Here is a 21,555-nt window from a genome sequence, read left to right as displayed (position 1 = left end):
CAACATTCCAGCTATTTATGATTACAAAACTTTCATACTTTTAATAAAAACTGTTATGCTTTCATCATATACAAAAAATAAGACATAAACCACCAGAGTTAAACTGACTCTAAACTGGAATATATTTACTAACAGATATGAGCAGAAATGCTCAATGGGTCTGAGCCAAATCTGGAAAACCATTTATGACCAAAGGCTACTCATATACTAAGCAGAAAAATTATTGCAGGACTGAGAAATTTTCATTCTAATTTGACTATTGTTTGGTGCTTTCCAAATTCAATTTCGTTAGGTTCTGATCAATTTGGAAACACCTAAATTGAAAAAATAAACAATGTGGCTCTCTACTGAACTAACATTTTGGTTAGCTTTGAGTTTATTTCTGAGATAAACTCAAAATTGTTTCAGGAATGTCTGCAACTCCTTTTGGTGACTTGTTCACAAAACTTAAACAGTTCACAATACTGTCTTTTAAAAAACACATTACAGTCTAATCACATCTCTATACAAATTTGGTGTCTACTGCTGCTGTTGTTCAGGTATTAGGTCACGTCTCTTTGTGACCCAATGAACTACAGCATGCCTGGCTCCTTGGTCCTCCATTCTCTTCCTGAATTTGTTCAAATTAATGTTCACTGAGCTGGTAATGCTGTCTAACCATCTCATCCTCTGTTGCTTCTTTCTCTTTTGCCTTCTATCTTTTCCACCATCAAGGTCTTTTCCAGTGAGTCAGCTCTTCACATCAGGCGGCCAAAGTATTGGAGCTTCAGCTTCAACATCAGTCCTTCCAATGAATATTCAGAGTAAATTTCCTTTAGGTTTGATCACCATGCAGTCCAAGGGACTCTAAACAGTCTGCTCCAGCACCACAATTCAAAAGCAACAATTCTTCCATACTCAGCGTTGTTTATGGTCCAACTTTCACTTCCGAACGTGACTACCTGAAAAACCATAGCTTTGACAACACAGACCTCTGTTGGCAAAGTGATGTCTCTGTTTTTTAATACACTGTCTAGGCTGGTCATAGCATTCCTTCAAAGGAGCAAGCATCTTTTAATGTCATGGTTGTAGTCACCATTAACAGTGATTTCGGAACTCAAGAAAATCTGTCACTGCTTACACTTTTTCCCCTTCTAACTATCATGAAGTAATGGGAATGGCTGCCATGATCTTAGTTTTTGGAATGTTGAGTTTCACTCCAGCTTTTCCACTCTCCTCTTTCACTCTCATCAAGAGACTCTTTAGTTCCTCTTCACTTTCTGCCATTAGAGTGCTATCATCTGCAAATCTGAGCTTATTGATATTTTTCCCAGCGATCTTGCGTCCAGCTTGTGATTCATCTAGCCCAGCATTTCACATGATGTACTCTGCATATAAACTAAATAAGCAGGGTGACAGTATACAGCTTTGTCATATTCCTTTCCCAATTTTGAACCAATCAGCTGTTCCATGTCCAGTTCTAACTGCTGCTTCTTGACCCACATCCAGGTTTCTCAGGAGGCAGGTAAGGTGGTTTGATATTCCCATCTTTTTAGGAATTTTCCAATTTGTTGTGATCCACACAAAAATGGAAGAAAAAGTTCAGTTCAAGCTTAGATAATCAAGCTATCATATTAAGGACAGAACCCCAATGTGTTGTCAAGTTATGTCTTCAGCATTTTAACCATATCTTTCTACTTATCCTTTTGGGCAGGGAGAGGGGAGTTTGTTGATTAACTCATCTATTATCAAATGAATGTTTGTGTCCCCTCCCCCTTCTACTCCAAATTTATATGTTTGAGGCCTTAATCTCCAATGTGATGCTATTTGGAGGCAGGGCCTTTGGGAATAATTAAGTTTAAATGAAGTCCTGAGGGTGAGGCTCCCATAAGGAGATAGTGTCCACATAAGAGGACAAAGAGACTATAGAGTTCTCTCTCCCCTGTAAGTGAGGACACAGTGAGAAAACAGCCATCTACAAACCAGGAAGAAGGCCTTTACCAGGCACCAAATCTGCTAGCACCTTGACTTTGGACTACCCAGAAACCAGGTCTGCGGGAAATAAATGCCTGTTGTTTAAGTTACCCAGTCTATGATATGTAAAAATCACAGCATTTTTACATTTTCTTCTGTTACTTTTTTTTTTTTTTTAAGTCTGAAGACTGAAAAATAGTGAAAAGAGAGAGAAGATCTATTACCAAAACAAGATGAGTCAAATTATGGATATAAGCCTAATTGCTCCCACACCTATGTTCACTCTGCATATATAAAAGAGGTGACTCTAGGTTAGAAAACTGTCTTGAAATCTGACCAAAACTGTTAGCAATCAGGCTTCTAGAATATTGCAGGGATGTAGTAAAATACATTTCACATTAACTAGTATACTCTAGTGCCTGAAGAACTATGGGTGGAGGTTCATGCCATTGTACAGGCGGCAGTGATCAAGACTATCCCCAAGAAAAAGAAATGCAAAAAGGCAAAATGGTTGTCTGAAGAGGCCTTACAAATAGCTGAGAAAAGAAGAGAAACTAAAGGCAAAGGAGGAAAGGAAAGCCATACCCATTTGAATGCAGAGCTCCAAAGAAAGCAAAGAGAGATACCAAAGCCTCCCTCAGCGATCAATGCAAAGAAATAGAGGAAAATAAAATGGGAAAGACTAGAAATCCCTTCAAGAAAAGTAGAGATACCAAGGGAACATTTCATGCAAAGATGGGCTCGATAAAGGACAGAAATGGTATGGACATAACAGAAGCAGAAGATATAAAGAAGAGGTGGCAAGAATACTCAGAAAAACTATACAAAAAAAAGATCTTCAAGACCCAGATAACCAATGATGGCGTGATCACTCACTCAGAGCCAGACATCCTGGAATGTGAAGTCAAGTGGGCCTTAGGAAGTATCGCTATGAACAAAGCTAGTGGAGGTGATAGAATTCCAGTGGAGCTATTTCAAATCCTAAAAGATGATGATGTGAAAGTGCTGCACTCAGTATGTCAGCAAATTTGGAAAACTCAGCAGTGGCCGCAGGACTGGAAAAGGTCAGTTTTCATTCCAATCCCAAAGAAAGGCAATGCCAAAGAATGCTCAAACTACTGCACAACTGCACTCATCTCACAGGCTAGTAAAGTAATGCTCAAAATTCTCCAAGCCAGGCTTCAGCAATACATGAACCGTGAACTTCCTGATGTTCAAGCTGGTTTTAGAAAAGGCAGAGGAACCAGAGATCAAATGGCCAACATCCACTGGATCATGGAAAAAGCAAGAGAGTTCCAGAAAAACATCTATTTCTGCTTTATTGACTATGCCAAAGCCTTTGACTATGTGGATCACAATAAACTGTGGAAAATTCTGAAAGAGATGGGAATCCCAGACCACTTGACCTGCCTCTTGAGAAACCTATATGCAGGTTAGGAAGCAACAGTTAGAACTGGACATGGAACAACAGACTGGTTCCAAATCGGAAAAGGAGTACGTCAAGGCTGTATATTGTCTCCCTGCTTATTGAACTTCTATGCAGAGTACATCATGAGAAATGTGGGGCTGGATGAAGTACAAGCTGGAATCAAGACTGCAGGGAGAAATATCAACAACCTCAGATATGCAGAAGAAACCACCCTTATGGCAGAAAGTGAAGAAGAACTAAAGAGCCTCTTGATGAAAGTGAAAGAGGAGAGTGAAAAAGTTGACTTAAAACTCAACATTCAGAAAACTAAGAGCGTGGGACCTGGTCCCATCACTTCATGGCAAATAGATGGGGAAACAATGGAACCAGTGACATACTTTATTTTCTTGGGCTCCAAAATCACTGCAAATGGTGACTGCAGCCATGAAATTAAAAGACGCTTGCTCCCTGGAAGAAAAGCTACGACCAACCTAGACAGCATACTAAAAAGCAGAGACATTACTCTGCCAACAAAGGTCCATCTAGTCAAAGGTACAGTTTTTCCAGTAGTCACGTATGGATGTGAGAGTTGGACTATAAAGAAAACTGAGCACCAAAGAATTGATGCTTTTGAATTGTGGTGTTGGAGAAAACTCTTAAAAGTCCCTTGCACTGCTTAGAGATACAACCAGTCCATCCTAAAAGAAATCAGTCCCAAATAATCATTGGAAGGATTAATGCTGAAGCTGAAACTCCAATACTTTGGCCATCTGCTGTGAAGAACTGACTCACTGGAAAAGACACTGATGCTGGGAAAGACTGAAGGCAGGAGGAGAAGGTGATGACAGATGATGAAATGGTTGGATGGCATCACGTACTGGATGGACATGAGTTTGAGCAAGCAAGTTGGTGATGGACAGGGAGGCCTGGCGTGCTGCATTCCATGGGGTCTCAAAGAGTTGAACATGACTGAGCGACTGAATCGAACTGAACTGAGTACACTCTAAAACTGAATGATTTCCTATCAGAAGGGAAAAAAGAGGTGACATTTGACACTGAAATAAAGACCAAAGGAAAGCTGACTGCACAAACAGAAGCCTCGGTATCTTAAAACAGAAAACTGTAGACGGTCAGCAAGTGCACTGCGATTTATAAAACACAAGGAAAGCTAATCTTTAGCTTGAGTTGATGTCATTCAAAAGCTTTTTAATGCTGCTATAATTATTACACAACATGGAATGAGAATATTCAGGGTATACTTGAAGGAAAGATGTGAAAATTTATGCAATTTAAAATGAAAGTTCCTTTCATTTGAGATGCAAGTAATTCCACCTACAAACTGATATGTTTACTCCAGACTTTCGTAAAAATTGTAACACCCATTTTTCTCAATAAATGGTTTCTATTTCTCAAATACGAAAATATGCTTATATAATGTAACTGAGAGTCAATTCTTAGGTAAGTTGATAAGAAGTCCAGGGTCCCTGAGGAGGAGGAGAAAAGGACACATGTTTTTTTCATTAAGCCCAGAGCTGATGATTACACAACAAAACAACTCAGCTTAAACTCTCTACTAAGGATTATATAACAACAATGCATCACCGATTCTATAGACATGAGTTTGAGCAAGCTCGGAAACTGGTAATGGACAGGGAAGCCTGGCGTGCTACTGTCCGAGGAATCCCAGGGTCAGACAAGACTGAGTGACTGAACTGAACTGAACTGAATGTAACTTGCTTGAGGACATGATTCTCCTTCTTGAGAACCTTCTGACTAATCCTGTCATCTTAAAATGTATATTGTGGGAGTGGGTCTTATAAAATCTTTTTATTGTTAGTTCTAATTCCATTATTTTAAAATGTATATTATGGGAGTGGGCCTTTACAACATTGAGACATTCTTTTGACTTACTGTAATAACCAATTATAAAAGTATATAGCTCCCTTTGCTAAGACTAGCAGGGGGCATTGTCTATCCCCCTCTGATGTCTGTGTCAGAAGCTTTCTCTGTCCCTTTTTCACTTTAACAAAACTCTGCTACACATAAACTCTTGAGTGATCAAGCCTGGTCCCTGATCCCGAAGCTAAATCTTCGGAGATCACAAATCTGTGTTCACTGTAAGCTATCACAGCTAAAATTCATAATTCAACCTTTAAAATCATCATGCAAAAAACACACTTAAAAAACACTAAATGAACTATGGACACTATCAAAATCAACTCTCCTTTCAGTGATAAAATAGAACACAAAATGGTACACATTTCACACATAGAAATATTTAGGCTTTATTGTTTATGTAAGAAACATTTTAAAAAGTAAGTCACTACTAGGTATAAAATAAGCTACAAGGATTTATTGTACAGCACAGGGAATATAGCCAATATTTTATAATAGCTCTAAATGGACTCTATATAAACAGGGACTTCCCTGGTGGCTGAGATGGTAAGGAATCTGCCTGCAAAGTGGGAGGCCTCGGTTCGATCCCTGACTTGGGAAAATCCCCTGGAGAAGGAAACGGCAACCCACTCCACTATTCTTGCCTGGAAAATTCCCTGAACAGAGAAGTCTTCTTTATTAATAAGTTTCAGGTGTACAACATAGTGATTCAATATTTTTGTAGAGTATGTACTTAGTCGCTCAGTTGCGTCTGACTCTTTGCAACCCCACGGACTATAACCTGCCAGGCTCCTCTGTCCAAGTACTAATAACTGCGGTTCAATTTCATTTTTGTATTTATGTAGAAATGAATTATTTCAAAAACCTCAATTAAAGAATAAAGAAGAATGTTAAGACTTATTATCAGCACATCCTTCAACCATATTCAAGCCCAGAATTATGTGCCATTTAAATAAAGTGATTTTTCAGAATCTGGTTCAAGAGACTTACATGACTAGAGTGAACTAAAAACTGTACCCATCACTGTGATCAAAAGTCAGAAGAAACCAATATCCAGCATCCCTGGCACATGAAGAAACTGTTTCCAAGCTCTTGGACTGCAAGGAAATCCAACCAGTCCATCCTAAAGGAGATCAGTCCTGAGTGTTCATTGGAAGGACTGATGTTGAAGCTGAAACTCCAATACTTGGGCCACCTGAAAAGACCCTGATACTGGGAAAGACTGAGGGGAGGCGGAGAAGAGGACGACAGAGGATGAGATGGTTGGATTGCATCACCGACTCAATGGACATGAGTTTCGGTAGCCTCCGGGAGTTGGTGATGTACAGGGAGGCCTGGCGTGCTGCGGTTCTTGGGGTTGGAAAGTCAGACACAACTGAGTGACTGAACTGAACTGAACTGAAGAGTAAAAGAGCTGGTAGTTAAAATTCAATAAAGCCCAGAAACAAAGCACACCAGCATAACACAAATTTAGGACAATTGGCTCCTATCTTCTACTTGGAACATCAAGTTAAAGTTATCCCTTTCTCCTGAAATAGGATGGGGTGGTGAAGATTGAGGATCAGCCCTTGCCAAGCAACAGCAAGCAATCCAGGCTTGGGGGAGAGAGAGGTAAAGCATGGTTTTCAAGTCTCTAGACCAACTACTCAGACTCACAATGTTTTCAGCTCAGGCCAACAAACTGTATGTCAAATTAGGGAGATTCTTGAAATCCCTGCCACTATCTCGGAAGTTCTATCCGATGACAGGTCATTTAACTGTCAGTAAAAAAAAAAAAAAATTACCAGCAGACAGCATTGAACCACAGCCAGCAATAGATTTCGATAGTGTGGCTGGTTATCTGTTATTTCATTAATCTCACTACATACAACACAGTCCACGTATCTACTAGATTGAATTTTCGGCCTCTATATGCTATTTTATGATTGGACAAATCATTAAATAGGGCTAAATTTTGCAACTACTTACTGCTACTGAAAACCTCCCTGAAAAACAATTTTCTTCTTACTCTCTAAACATGATAGACAAAGGGTTGAGAGCACAATTTTTCATAACATAAATACCACTCTAGATTTTGGAGGCAAAATACAAGCTTCTCTTTTGGTTCAACAAATTTTCTCAATATCACGCCTAAAAGAGAGCCCAAGCCTTGATCAACTGGACTAAATACAAAAGATTTCACCCCCCAACGCAATTATTTTGATATTTATAAAATAATTTCATTTTAACACAAGGCTAATACGAATAGGGGCTTTCAAGTGGTGCAGTTGTAAAAAATTTGCCTGCCAATGCAGGAGACACAGAAGACACAGGTCCAAACTCTGGGTCGGGAAGATCCCCTGAAGAAGGAAATGGCAACTCACTCCAGTGTTTGTGGCTAGAAAATCCCATGGACACAAGAGCCTGGCAGGCTACAGTCCATGGAATTCCAAGAGTCAGCTGCAACTTAGTGACTAAACAACAATTATGAATGTAGCATATAATTCTGTTCAGCTATATTTACCCCTAGCCTAAATTATTATGCACCTAAAAAGACTTTTTTAAAATCAATCTCAAAAACAACAGAATGATCTCTGTTCATCTCCAAGGCAAATCATTCAATATCACAGAAATCCAAGTCTATGCCCCAACCAGTAACGCTGAAGAAGCTGAAGTTGAAAGGTTCTATGAAGACCTACAAGATCTTTTAGAACTAACACCCAAAAAAGATGTCCTTTCCATTATAGGGGACTGGAATGCAAAAGTAGGAAGTCAAGAAACACCTGGAGTAACAGGCAAATTTGGTCGTGGAATGCGGAATGAAGCAGGGCAAAGACTAATAGAGTTTTGTGAAGAGAACGCACTGGTCATAGCAAACACCCTCTTCCAACAACACAAGATAAGACTCTACACATGGACATCACCAGACGGTCCACACCGAAATCAGATTGATTATATTCTCTGCAGCCAAAGATGGAGAAGCTCTATACAGTCAACAAAAACAAGACCAGGAGCTGACTGTGGCTCAGACCATGAAGTCCTTATTACCAAATTCAGACTTAAATTGAAGAAAGTAGGGAAAACCGCTAGACCATTCAAGTATGACCTAAATAAAATCCATTATGATTATACAGTGGAAGTGAGAAATAGATTTAAGGGCCTAGATCTGATAGATAGAGTGCCTGATGAACTATGGACTGAGGTTAGTGACACTGTACTGGAGACAGGGATCAAGACCATCCTCATGAAAAAGAAATGCAAAAAAGCAAAATGGCTGTCTGGGGAGGTCTTACTAATAGCTGTGAAAAGAAGAGAGGCAAAAAGCAAAGGAGAAAAGGAAAGATATAAGCATCTGAATGCAGAGTTCCAGAGAATAGCAAGAAGAGATAAGAAAGCCTTCTTCAGCGATCAATGCAAAGAAATAGAGGAAAAGAACAGAATGAGAAAGATGAGAGATCACTTCAAGAAAATCAGAGATACCAAGGGAACATTTCATGCAAAGATGGGCTCGATAAAGGACAGAAATGGTATGGACCTAACAGAAGCAGAAGATATTAAGAAGAGGTGGCAAGAATACACAGAAGAACTGTACAAAAAGATCTTCACGACCCAGATAATCACGATGGTGTGATCACTCATCTAGAGCCAGACATCCTGGAATGTGAAGTCAAGTGGGCCTTGGAAAGCATCGCTACGAACAAAGCTAGTGGAGGTGATAGAATTCCAGTTGAGCTATTTCAAATCCTAAGAGGTGATGCTGTGAAAGTCCTGCACTCAATATACCAGCAAATTTGGAAAACTCAGCAGCAGCCACAGGACTGGAAAAGGTCAGTTTTCATTCCAATCCCAAAGAAAAGCAATGCCAAAGAATGCTCAAACTATCCCACAATTACACTCATCTCACATGCTAGTAAAGTGACGCTCAAAATTCTCCAAGCCAGGCTTCAGCAATACCTGAACTGTGAACTTCCTGATGTTCAAGCTGGTTTTAGAAAAGGCAGAGGAACCAGAGATCAAATTGCCAATATCCGCTGGATCATCGAAAAAGCTAGAGAGTTCCAGAAAAACATCTATTTCTGCTTTACTGACTATGCCACAGCCTTTGACTATGTGGATCATAATAAACTGTGGAAAATTCTGAAAGAGATGGCAATATCAGACCACCTGACCTGCCTCTTAAGAAATCTGTATGCAGGTCAGGAAGCAGCAGTTAGAACTGGACATGGAACAACAGACTGGTTCCAAATGGGAAAAGGAGTACATCAAGGCTGTATATTGTCACCCTGCTTATTTAACTTATATGCAGAGTACATCATGAGAAACGCTGGAGTGGAAGAAACACAAGCTGGTATCAAGATCACCGGGAGAAATATCAATAACCTCAGATATGCAGATGACACCACCCTTATGGCAGAAAGTGAAGGGGAGATGAAAGTGAAAGAGGAGAGTGAAAAAGTTGGCTTAAAGCTCAACATTCAGAAAACAAAGATCATGGCTTCTGGTCCCATTACTTCATGGGAAATAGATGGGGAAACAGTGGAAACAGTGGCAGACTTTATTTTTTTGGGCTCCAAAATCACTGCAGATGGTGATTGCAGCCATGAAATTAAAAGACGCTTACTCCTTGGAAGAAAAGTTAAGACCAACCTAGATAGCATATTCAAAAGCAGCGACATTACTTTGCCAACTAAGGTCCGTCTAGTCAAGGTTATGGTTTTTCCTGTGGTCATGTATGGTTGTGAGAGTTGGACTGTGAAGAAGGCTGAGCACCGAAGAATTGATGCTTTTGAACTGTGGTGTTGGAGAAGACTCTTGAGAGTCCCTTGGACTGCAAGGAGATCCAACCAGTCCATTCTGAAGGAGTTCAGTCCTGGGATTTCTTTGCAAGTTCGGTTCAGTTCAGTTCAGTCGCTCAGTCGTGTCCGACTCTTTGCGACCCCGTGAATCGCAGCACGCCAGGCCTCCCTGTCCATCACCAACTCCCGGAGTTCACTCAGACTCACGTCCATTGAGTCAGTGATGTCATCCAGCCATCTCATCCTCTGTCGTTCCCTTCTCCTTCTGCCCCCAATCCCTCCCAGCACCAGAGTCTTTTCCAATGAGTCAACTCTTCACATGAGGTGGCCAAAGTACAAGGAATGATGCTAAAGCTGAAACTCCAGTTCTTTGTTTACTTCTGATACCAAAAGCACAGGCAACAAAACCAAAATCAACAAATAGGACACATCATACTTTAACAACTTCTGCGCATCAAAAAACACCATCAAAAGAATGAATTGGCCACATATGAAAAGGGAGAAAATACCTGTAAATCATGTACTTGATAGGGAGTTAACATCCAGAATAATGGATTTCTATAATTCAACAAGAAGAATCAAATTAACTCAATTTAAAAATGCATAAAGGACTTTAAATAGACATCACTCCAAAGATGACATACAAGTGGCAGGAAAACAATGAAAAGATGCTCCATATCACCAATCATTAGCAAAATACAAATCAAAGTCACAGTATCATCTCACACCAGTCCAGGTGACTGCTATCCAAAACACAGAAAACAACAAGTGTTGATGAGGATGTGGAGAAACTCAAACTCTTGTAACCCTCTTAACAGGACTATAAAGTGGTGCAGCTGGTATGGAAAACAGTATGGAAGTTTCTCCAAAAATTAAAAATGAAATGAAACTACCATATGATCTGGCAATCCCATTTCTGAGTCTATGTCCAAAGGAACTGAAAGAAGGGTGTTAAAGTGATGTTTACATACCCATATTCATAACAGCACTATTCACAATAGCCAAGAGGTGGAAGCAGCCTGTATGTTTACTGACAAATGAATGGATAAACAGAATGTGGCATATAGATGATGGAATATTATTCACCCTTAAAAAGGAAAGCAATCCTGTTATGTGCACAACGTGGATAAACCTTGAAGACCTAACGCTAAGTAAAATAAGCCAGTCACAAAGAGACAAAGTGATTCCATTTATATGAGGTATCTAAAGGAGTCAAATTCATAGAAATAGACAGAATAGCAGTTACTAGGGACTGGGGAGTGGGGGATAGGTTGTTTTAGGGGTACAGAGTTTCAGATTTGTAAGATAAAAGTTTTGGAAATCTGTTTCATGACACTGTGAAAATATATATATATACACACGCATATATAAAACAATACTGAACTGCACATTTAAAAGTGGGTAAAATTAGAAATTTTATGTTTCTTAGATAATAATGATTTGTTATGTTATTACCATTTATTGCAGTTGTCATACTTCAATATGGTTAATTATTAGGTAGAGTTTAAAAAACACTAAAAAATCCAGGATAGTAATGCCTAAAAGCTTCTGAATAGTATTACAGATTTTAAGAAAGTAAGATTATTAAAAATCCTACTTACCTCGGCTTGTCTCTTTTTTCTCTTTGTCTTTCAAAATCTCGTCCTCTGTCCTTTCCATCTCTTGGTTTTTCCTCTATCCTGTCTTTCACTTTGTATTTTTCTTTGTATTTTTTCCCTAGAGCAATATCTTCCTGTATAGGAGGGGGTGGGCTAGGAGTTCGAGGTCCTTTCTTCTTACTTTGGTTGCTTTTTGAATTCCTAAAGTTAACACAAAGCTGTCAGAAGTCTAAAGACTTTTAGAAGGTGAAATAAGGTTTTTTTTCTTTTTTTTTTTTCATTTTAACAAAGCACGATTAAAGAATGGTTAGCATTCCTTTCAATAACTTGCCATTTACTATTTCATATACTAGTAATCAATATCTCCCCCAACAACAACAACAAAAAAAAAACAGAGAAATGAGCAAAGATTTACTTGCTACCTATTTCATTAACAGTGCTTATTATATACTTTTAAAAGGTAGATTTCTGAGAAAAGATAGAGGTGGACTAGGAAGAGATTCAGGAAAGAAAATATCATTAAAAAAAAAAGAACTGGAAAAATTTTAAGCTTATTATAAAAAAGTAGATAGAAAAGTAAACATCACCTACAATTCCATTACCCAAGGACGGCCCATAGTAACACCATGGACAAACGTCCACACTTTTTCTATGTCTCTTTTCCTTTTTCCCTCCCTGCCCACCCCCATATGCACAGTCATAATGCAATGTTTTTTAAAAACTGTTTGTATTAAATACAGTATTGGTATATTTCTATAACAAAAAGTGGGTTCCTATAATTATTCTTAAGGACTGTACAGAACTCCCTTAATAGATATGCTCTATAACTTCTTTAAACAATTTCACATTCATAAGGTTTTTAGGTGGCTTCCATGTTTTCAGCATTATAAAGGACAATGACATCAAGTATATATGAAACCCTAAGCACTGTTAGTAAATATTTATTTAAATCTTTGTTTTATATTTTAAACATTCATTTAAACCTTTTCCAATTCTTGGACTACAAAGATGATCCTTTAAATTTTAGAATTTTGTCTTTCATGGTTTTAATCCATCTGGAACTGACTAATTGCTGTAACTCTGAGCCCTTACACATTACAAATTGTCTGTCTTCATACCTTGACAGTGGTCTGACTGAATACTAGAGGGTTTCAGAAAGATATCCTTTTCTCTCAGAGTTCTATAAATACTGTTACAGTATCTTGCAGCATTTAGTGTTTTGGATGAAAAGTCCAAAGAGAGTCAATTACTTTTGCTATGCAGGTTTTTCAGCTTTCCTGTTGGTATGCTTATAATACATTATCCTTTGGAAATTAAAAATTTCACCAAGATAAATCTAGGTTTTCTTTTTTAACCTTTTCCAGTACTTAATGTGCTGTTTCAATCTGAAACCTTAAGTGTTTTGCTCATTGTTTTTCCTATTCTTATTTCATCAATTCTCTAGTTTGCTTTATTGCAATGACTGCGTATCTCCTAGGTCACTTCTCCATTATTTCTCATTATTCCCATCTCTCCTTTTGCTTTCCAGTATCTTAAATGTGTTTTCAAATTCAATAAGTTTTCTTTTAATTCTAAATTTGGCAATCTCATTATTCTGCTATTCCCAGTATAAAAATCATTTTCGTTCCAAAATATCCTTGTTCACAGAGTGCTTTAATTTTTTCACGATCAACTGCTCTCAACAGATCAATGCAATATCCTCTCAAATCATACTAAAATTCTGAATGAATTTATTGTTTCAATTCATTCCTATTTTCTGCAACATGGAATGGTCAGTCTGGTACTGAGTTTTAAAGGAGTCCTTTCTTTTCAGGTATCTGGAAAGTTTTCACTAGCTACTTATTTCAGTACCTACTGATATTTATAAATGATGACCTAAGCCAAAATCCCAGAACTTACTACCTGTGACCTAGAGTTCTCTAGCCCAAGATTCCTTAGCTAAATTAAAAAGTAACAGGTAGTATCTTCCTCAGAATTGCTGGTAAGACTAAAAACAGATTAAAAAGGCAACTGACTCAGAGTGGGCATTCAGAAAATTTGCCTTAGTCTTTCTCCCTACTTGTTATCACAGATAGGGTAAACCATCTAGCAAGTCAGAAATTATTAAAATACGACCAAATCTGCTTTTCATCCTCATCTCCTGCCAAGAACCATTATTAGCTACATTATCTCACTGCATATTTATGAAATGACTGAAACTTTTAATGTATTTAACAGACAAGTGATAAATGTCTTTTCCATTTAAAAGACACACTGGGGGTTGGGGAGGGAAGCAGAGAAGAAGGGGACATGTATACTTATAGCTGACTCTAGTTGTTGTATAGTAAAAACCAAAACATTGTAAAGTAATTGTCTTCCAATTAAAAAAATGACACACTAATCAATAGTTGGTACAGATAGTATCAAAATTACTAAAAAGCCATTTTCAACCATTATCATTTCAAAATGATAGAGGAATTCTTGACACAAACTGTATTTTCACATTACTGCCTGTGACAGAGACTAACCAGGTATTTACTAAACTTTTGTCCAGGCCATACTGTTGAACAATAACTCTAGACATTTATAAAGTTATATGTGACTAAATGACCAAGTTCTGGCCAAAAGAACATAAGAAGAAGTGATGTATACCACTTCCAGGCCTGACTGATAAAAAAGCTTCTCATATTCCAGGTAATTATAAACTATATAACTAAATAAGTGCAATACTCTTTTTTTCTTTGCCTATTTCATTTTTTGATCCTCAATAATACAGGAAAGTGAAGCCACAGTCAGAAGGAGTTTAGCTACTCAAATCCATGTATAGGAGAGTCACCTCTTAATCAGAAATACCCATTTTTTGCTTGAGTGAGAAACTTCTGGTTGTGTTAAATTCACATTCTGGGAGTAAGCTATCATAACAACCAAGATTATGCCACTATACTCACTAAAGTGCAGAATTTCTTCAAATACCTTCAAAAATATACGCATTCACTAGTTGGGAAACAGTTGTGTTACAGACAGAGTTTGCAAGTGCCTTTCAACAGAATGGGCCAAACTGGTCTTGTGCACTGTGCAGTCAGCAAGATCTCTCAACATTTTTAAAGTCAAACGATCGTCCTTTTAGAGGCACAGAGCCCACTTCCTATTTGTGGCACAGAGCTCAATTATCCATTTCCATCACTTTGTAGAGCCTATCTCTCTCTCCCCAAAACTTAATTCTTTTGAATAGCTTTTGACATACTTCACATATTATCTTAGCATAAAGCTTAGTATCAGACTATCTCTCACAACAAATGTCAAAGAAAACTGCTAACTTTCAGGGAGAAGTTTGAGTCTTAATTTGTCTGTGATTATCTCTGCCCCTTCAATATGATAACCACGTAAAAACAAGCAGTCAGTTTACCTGATTTCCCCCTCGGTTTACTTACTGGCATTGCAATATTCCACTGAATTTTAACTGAAATTCTAATCATTACTTATTGTTGAATGTCTTCAAACAGTTTATCATATGATCCACAATGAAACTATAAGTTGATGACCTGACACACTCTAGGCAATTTAAACTGCATGACTACACAAGTGCTATATCCAACTCAGTGTTTTCTTTGTATCTTCAATGTACTGTTTTCCAGGTCCTTCTGTTTCTATTATTAAATTAATGATGCATCTTAAACTCAGGATCACATAATACAAAAATATAATAGTTACATCAATATAATTATTCATGTGTGCATGCTAAGTTGCTTCAGTCATGTCTGACTCTTTGTGACCCCATGAACTGCAGCCTGCTAGGCTCTTCTGTCCACAGGATTCTCTAGGCAAGAACACTGGAGTGGGTTGCCATTTCCTCCTCCAGGGATCTTCCCAACCTGGGGATTGAACCTGCGTCTCTTAAGTTTCCTGCATTGGCAGGTGGGTTCTTTACCACTAATGTCACCTGGGCAGCTGAAAGGATAAGTGAATTACCAATAAGACTGTTAGAGAAGACTACAGGAAAAATGAAACTAACCCTTCAACTAAATAGGTATCAAAACTTTCTGTGAAGAGACTAAATACTGAAGACTTCATAAATAACAAGGGTAAGAAAATGAAAAAGAGTATTTCTGGCATCCTGGGTTTTGGGGGGAAATAAATGGAATTAGGGGAGTTTATATAATTGGTTAGTTAAAAGGTAAAAGAGCAGGTGGGTTAAACCGTACCACTCTGTAGTTTGACTTCTTTCATATCCCTTTACTCAATTCCAGGAGCAAAGGAGAGAATTAAGCCTGCTTTACAGAGTGCCTTATTACAACGCAAAGCTCTTTGAAGAGTAGATGCTATGGAAAGATAGAATAGTGAACCATCAAGATGCCAGTCTTCAGGGAGCTTAAATTTAATAGAAGTTGTAAAACATGTATGCCACGGCTAAAATATAATAATGGAAATAGCAGTTAGTATTATGCAAAAGGTATAAATAAAATCTGATAGATATACAAAGAGAGCAGAAATTATGTTCAGTAAGGAGAAATGGGAAATCTTAATGGAAAGACAGAATTTGAGCTAGACACTCAAGGACTATGAGTCAGGATGATGAGTGTAGGAGGAACATTGGACAAAAATATGGACAAGACCGAGAAGATCAATGTATGAATTCCCCTCTAAAAAATCTGAATTTCATTCAATAGAATGGAAAACTACTGAGTTTTTCAATGGCATAATAAATTAACAGGAATTTTTCTTTTAAGACATCTCTTACAACATCTGTAAAGTGAACGGTTATGGCAGCTGAATGTCTATGTTTACATGTGTGAGGGAATGGACCCTAGATACAGTAAATATAGTGTGTAGGATGATATATTAATAATAAACTAGGCAAGAAGTAAATGAAGTCTAGAATAGGGTTAAAGCCTCCAGAAACTAGAGGGAGAACAAATATAAATTTCATTATGGGATCATACAGACATCTACCAACTGGTCAAATATTGAGAAAAGGTTTAGCTTTGTTCTTAAATAATAAATTAGTGTATGCCCTTTAACTGAAATAAAATTTAAAGAGTACAGATGACACTATATGGAAAACTATCTCCTGCCTTATTTTCAACCCCCCAATGTAATTTGTTTCTATCCTTACTCTTTCAACTGGCTACTATAACAATTCTAAAAAATGTATTCATACTGCTTCATACACCAGGAGACAAGAAGAATGTTGTTCACTGTGCATAATTTGTAATAACTAAAACCTGGAAATGACTTAAATGTTCAACAACAAAAAAGTAAATATATAAATATTAATATGAAAGAACTATGGCTATATATATATATATATCAACATAGGTAAATGTAAAAAACTACAAAAAAAAAGCTAAGTAAAACAGTAAATTGCAGAAGAAAAGTTATATCTATATTAAGATTAAATAAATGAAAATATTATATATTTTAAGATAATATGATATCGAAGTATAAACACACATGCACAAGTATCATAAACAACAAATTCAAGAGGGAAGGTCAGGAAATACACCTGCTTAGTTTTTGGGCGGGGGGGGGGGGAGTTCTGAAGCATATACAGGTATGACACAGATCTCTGTTTCATCATTCTCTATAATTTTAAGTGGAAACTTTCCATACTTTTTTAAGAAAAAAGCTTACATTAAATGCTCAATGTATTAAAAGAATCCTTTTGTAATCTACTAAGTAATTCTTCTGAATATCATGTCAGAAAAAGCTAGTTCATTCTGGCACTATTTATCACCCTACTGACCTCTGCTGGTCCAACAATGGAGAGGAAACTGCAGTTGTCTTCCTGTCTTTCTTGCTAGTTGAAGATGATGACTTAGGGCTTGACTTTCTCTTTGGAGATTTGCTAGACTTTCTTAGAGAAGGTGATGGAGACAACTTTGATCTAACCACTTCTGGTGAAACCTTTCAAAAGAATTCAGTAAGTCAGAAAGTGTACCAATCACAGTTGCTATAATCAGACAACAAAGCAACAACAATAAACTTCAGATAAAACATTAAGTGTTATAACAGCCACCACACATTACTATCAGCCTGGCTCCTAAACGTATACTGTTAACCAATATGCTAACTGCCCCAACATTAACATCAAAAGTGAAAGTGAAGTTGCTCAGTCATGTCTGACTCTTTGTGACCCTGTGGACTGTAGCCCACCAGGCTCCTCTGTCCACGGGATTCTCCAGGCAAGAATCCTGGAGTGGGTTGCCATTTCCTTCTCCAGGGGATCTTCCCAACCCAGGGATTGAACCCAGGTCTCCTGCACCTCAGGCAGACTCTTTACCTGAGCCACCAGGGAAGTCATAGGCAGTTTGCAGGCTCTTATTTGGAGCTTATGACTGTTAACAGGGAAGCGACAGCAGGGTTGCAGAGAGAGCTGACTGGAGCTGGCATGGCTGGGGTAGGATATCCAAGTTTATCACAGACAGTCTAAAACAGAACTCTGCTCAGCACCTGGGGGCATCAGGTTCTCCAGCCCCTTCTATATCTGCCACACAACTATTAACGTTAGTATCAATTAAGCAAACAAATTATGAAATTTCAAAATCTCCTCAGAAAAATCACAAATTATATTCAAATATATTTTATCTATTTCTACTCTTTAGAAGTAAGTACTCTATAGAGATAGCATGGGCCTAAAAATGAGGTGTCTCTAGATTCAAGTTCCATTTCACATTAGTTGGTGACTCCAGGCAACAGAAACTCAGTTTTGTTTATCTGTTCAATATTAAAAATATGCCCTATTTATCTAATAGAGTAATGTGAAGATTAATTGATTAACATGTATGAAGTATCAATATCCCAATACAATTTTAGATGTAGCAAGCAGTTAATGAGTTCTGCAATCAATATCCATGTTGATGTTAATTACTAACATATTTCAATAGAGCATACCTCCTTTTTAATAATAATTTCTTCTCTTTTCTCCATGTTTTCTTGTTCCAGCTTCATTAATTCCCTCTGTATCTTTTGACGCTTCATTTCCAATGACAACTCATGAACATAATCATAATTAATATCTCCATTGTCAGAATCTTTAAAATAAAAATTCCATTACTTTTCAAAAACTGTTATCTATACCAAAAATTATAACAATTTTTTCAACTATTTTTTATACAAATTAAAATTGTAGATTCTTTAATAAGAGTAACACACTTCTAAAAAATAAAGGAAATATATACTGTTTCTACCTGGAGGAGGGCATGGCAATCCACTCCAGTATTCTTGCTGAGAGAATCCCCATGGACAGAGGAAACTGGCGGGCTACAGTCCATGGGGTGACAAAGAGTCAGACAGGACCGATTGACTAAGCATGGCAGCATACTGTTTCTATAAACACTTAAAACTGATATAGCAAATTTCTTTATGAAAAACCAGTCTTAAGGTTCCTGGTTTTCTGTAAGTCATTTTGGGTTGTTTGGGGATTGGGTTCAGCAATACGTGAACCGTGAACTCCCTGATGTTCAAGCTGGTTTTAGAAAAGGCAGAGAAACCAGAGATCAAATTGCCAACATCCGCTGGATCATGGAAAAAGCAAGAGAGTTCCAGAAAAACATCTATTTCTGCTTTATTGACTATGCCAAAGCCTTGGACTGTGTGGATCACAATAAACTGTGGAAAATTCTGAAAGAGATGGCAATACCAGACCACCTGACCTGCCTCTTGAGAAATCTGTATGCAGGTCAGGAAGCAACAGTTAGAACTGGACATGGAACAACAGACTGGTTCCAAATAGGAAAAGGAGTGCGTCAAGGCTGTATATTGTCACCCTGCTTATTTAACTTATATGCAGAGTACATCATGAGAAACACTGGGCTGGAAGAAACACAAGCTAGAATCAAGATTGCCGGAAGAAATATCAATAACCTCAGATATGCAGATGACACCACCCTTATGGCAGAAAGTGAAAAGGAACTAAAAAGCCTCTTGATGAAAGTGAAAGAGGAGAGCGAACAAGTTGGCTTAAAGTTCAACATTCAGAAAACGAAGATCATGGCATCCGGTCCCATCATTTCATGGGAAATAGATGGGGAAACAGTGGAAAAAGTGTCAGACTTTATTTTGGGGGGCTCCAAAATCACTGCAGATGGTGACTGCAGCCATGAAATTAAAAGACGCTTACTCCTTGGAAGAAAAGTTATGACCAACCTAGACAGCATATTCAAAAGCAAAGACATTACTTTGCCGACTAAGGTCCGTCTAGTCAAGGCTATGGTTTTTCCTGTGGTCGTGTATGGATGTGAGAGTTGGACTGTGAAGAAGCCTGAGCGCCAAAGAACTGATGCTGTTGAACTGTGGTGTTGGAGAAGACTCGTGAGAGTCCCTTGGACTGCAAGGAGATCCAACCAGTCCATTCTGAAGGAGATCAGCCCCGGGATTTCTTTGGAAGGAATGATGCTAAAGCTGAAGCTCCAGTACTTTGGCCACCTCATGCGAAGAGTTGACTCACTGGAAAAGACTGATGCTGGGAGGGATTGGGGGCAGGAGGAGAAGGGGAACGACAGAGGATGAGATGGCTGGATGGCATCACGGACTCGATGGACTTGAGTCTGAGTGAACTCTGGGAGTTGGTGATGGACAAGGAGGCCTGGCGTGCTGTGATTCATGGGGTCGCAAAGAGTCAGACATGACTAAGCGACTGAACTGAACTGGGGATTGGGTTTTTGATTAGCTGGAATTTTTTAAAGATATAATTAAAATACTCGGCTACAAATTCTCAGTATTAAGGCTACCAAAACCTTTAATATTTGATACTGTATATGATGTGATTCATTATCTCCCTGCTTTTCCTAAAGATTCATTAGTATTAAGGTTACATTAAATGTACAATCCTGTTTCTGTAGTTTTGTTTTTTAATATCATTACTAAAAGTAATTTTAATACTAATGTGTACCTGAGCTATTTCTGAATGATCTATAACATTTTCATTATAAGTGGTTTGTAGCAGTTCCTTAGATTAGAACTGTCCATCTCTTCAATAGATCTGATACCATGCATCTATTTCTATTTACCCTTTCAAAGAAAAGAATATGAAGATTAAAGAGGGGAAAACAAGGAAGAGTGATATACAGACTTTCATTACAAATGCATATAGATGTTTTCAGAGCCAACTGGCACTGTTATCTCTCTGTTATTAATGCCAATAAGCCTAGAGGAGGAAATTTCACTGACTGCTATCCTAACACCTGACCACATTGGGACTGACTACTTACAAACTGAAGAACCTTCTCAAGTCACACTTTTAGCACTTAAGATCATCATTTCTTAACCTGGGGGTAAATAAATAAAATGAAGAACTAAAAAACAAAAAAGATAAAGGAGTCCTACTTGATTGCTTAAAGCACAAAAAAATGGATATCACTCACATTCTTTATATATAAAGAATTCCTACTAATTGAAAGGGAAAATGGTCAAAGGACATGAACAGGCAATTTATAAAAAGAAATGCAGATGATAGATAAATAAGTCTTTCTCATGGATTAAAGAGCCATTTTTCCCCCTTAATGGTAATAGTTGGTACTGGCAAAGGTACAGATAAAAGGCATGTTCATTCTCTGGAGGTAGAGATGTAAACTAATACATCCAGCCTGGACAATAATTTGGTAGTCATGAGTAAAAGCCTTAAGAACATTCATACCCTTTAATATGACAATTTTAGTTTTAGAAATCTATTGCAACTAATAATAGATATAAAAATAAAGCTTTAAATTTATAGTCTTCTACACTGCCCTACAGAAAGATCTCTCCATGTCATACAGAAGGTCAAACAACTTCATTTTAACATCAGCAACACATTTCATGATATAAACATATCAGTTTATTTAACCATTTTCCTTCTGACATTTAGTTTGTTTTCAATATTTTGCTATTATAAACAAGACTTCAAAGAACATTGTGATACCTATTTTGGTTTACAAGTGTGAATATTTTCTTTTCAGAACAGATTTCT

At 37.7% G+C, this 21,555-nt stretch overlaps 1 protein-coding gene across 6 annotated transcripts in view; it reads right to left on the bottom strand.

Annotated features, from left to right (window-relative positions):
• The window catches only part of ZC3H13 (zinc finger CCCH-type containing 13), a 98,472-nt gene that overhangs the window by 38,898 nt on the left and 38,019 nt on the right, over positions 1 to 21,555 (bottom strand). For all 6 annotated transcript variants that reach the window (XM_018056760.1, XM_018056761.1, XM_018056763.1 and 3 more), the window contains 3 exons: positions 18,501 to 18,640; positions 17,353 to 17,513; positions 11,634 to 11,831 (listed from right to left, as the gene is read on the bottom strand). In XM_018056760.1, coding sequence (XP_017912249.1) covers positions 11,634 to 11,831; positions 17,353 to 17,513; positions 18,501 to 18,640 — 499 coding nt within the window. The remainder of the gene's footprint in view (positions 1 to 11,633; positions 11,832 to 17,352; positions 17,514 to 18,500; positions 18,641 to 21,555) is intronic.

This window comes from Capra hircus, chromosome 12 (assembly GCF_001704415.2).
Source record: "Capra hircus breed San Clemente chromosome 12, ASM170441v1, whole genome shotgun sequence".
Taxonomy (NCBI): Eukaryota; Metazoa; Chordata; class Mammalia; order Artiodactyla; family Bovidae; genus Capra; species Capra hircus.
This window is presented reverse-complemented; position numbering and strand designations above follow the sequence as displayed.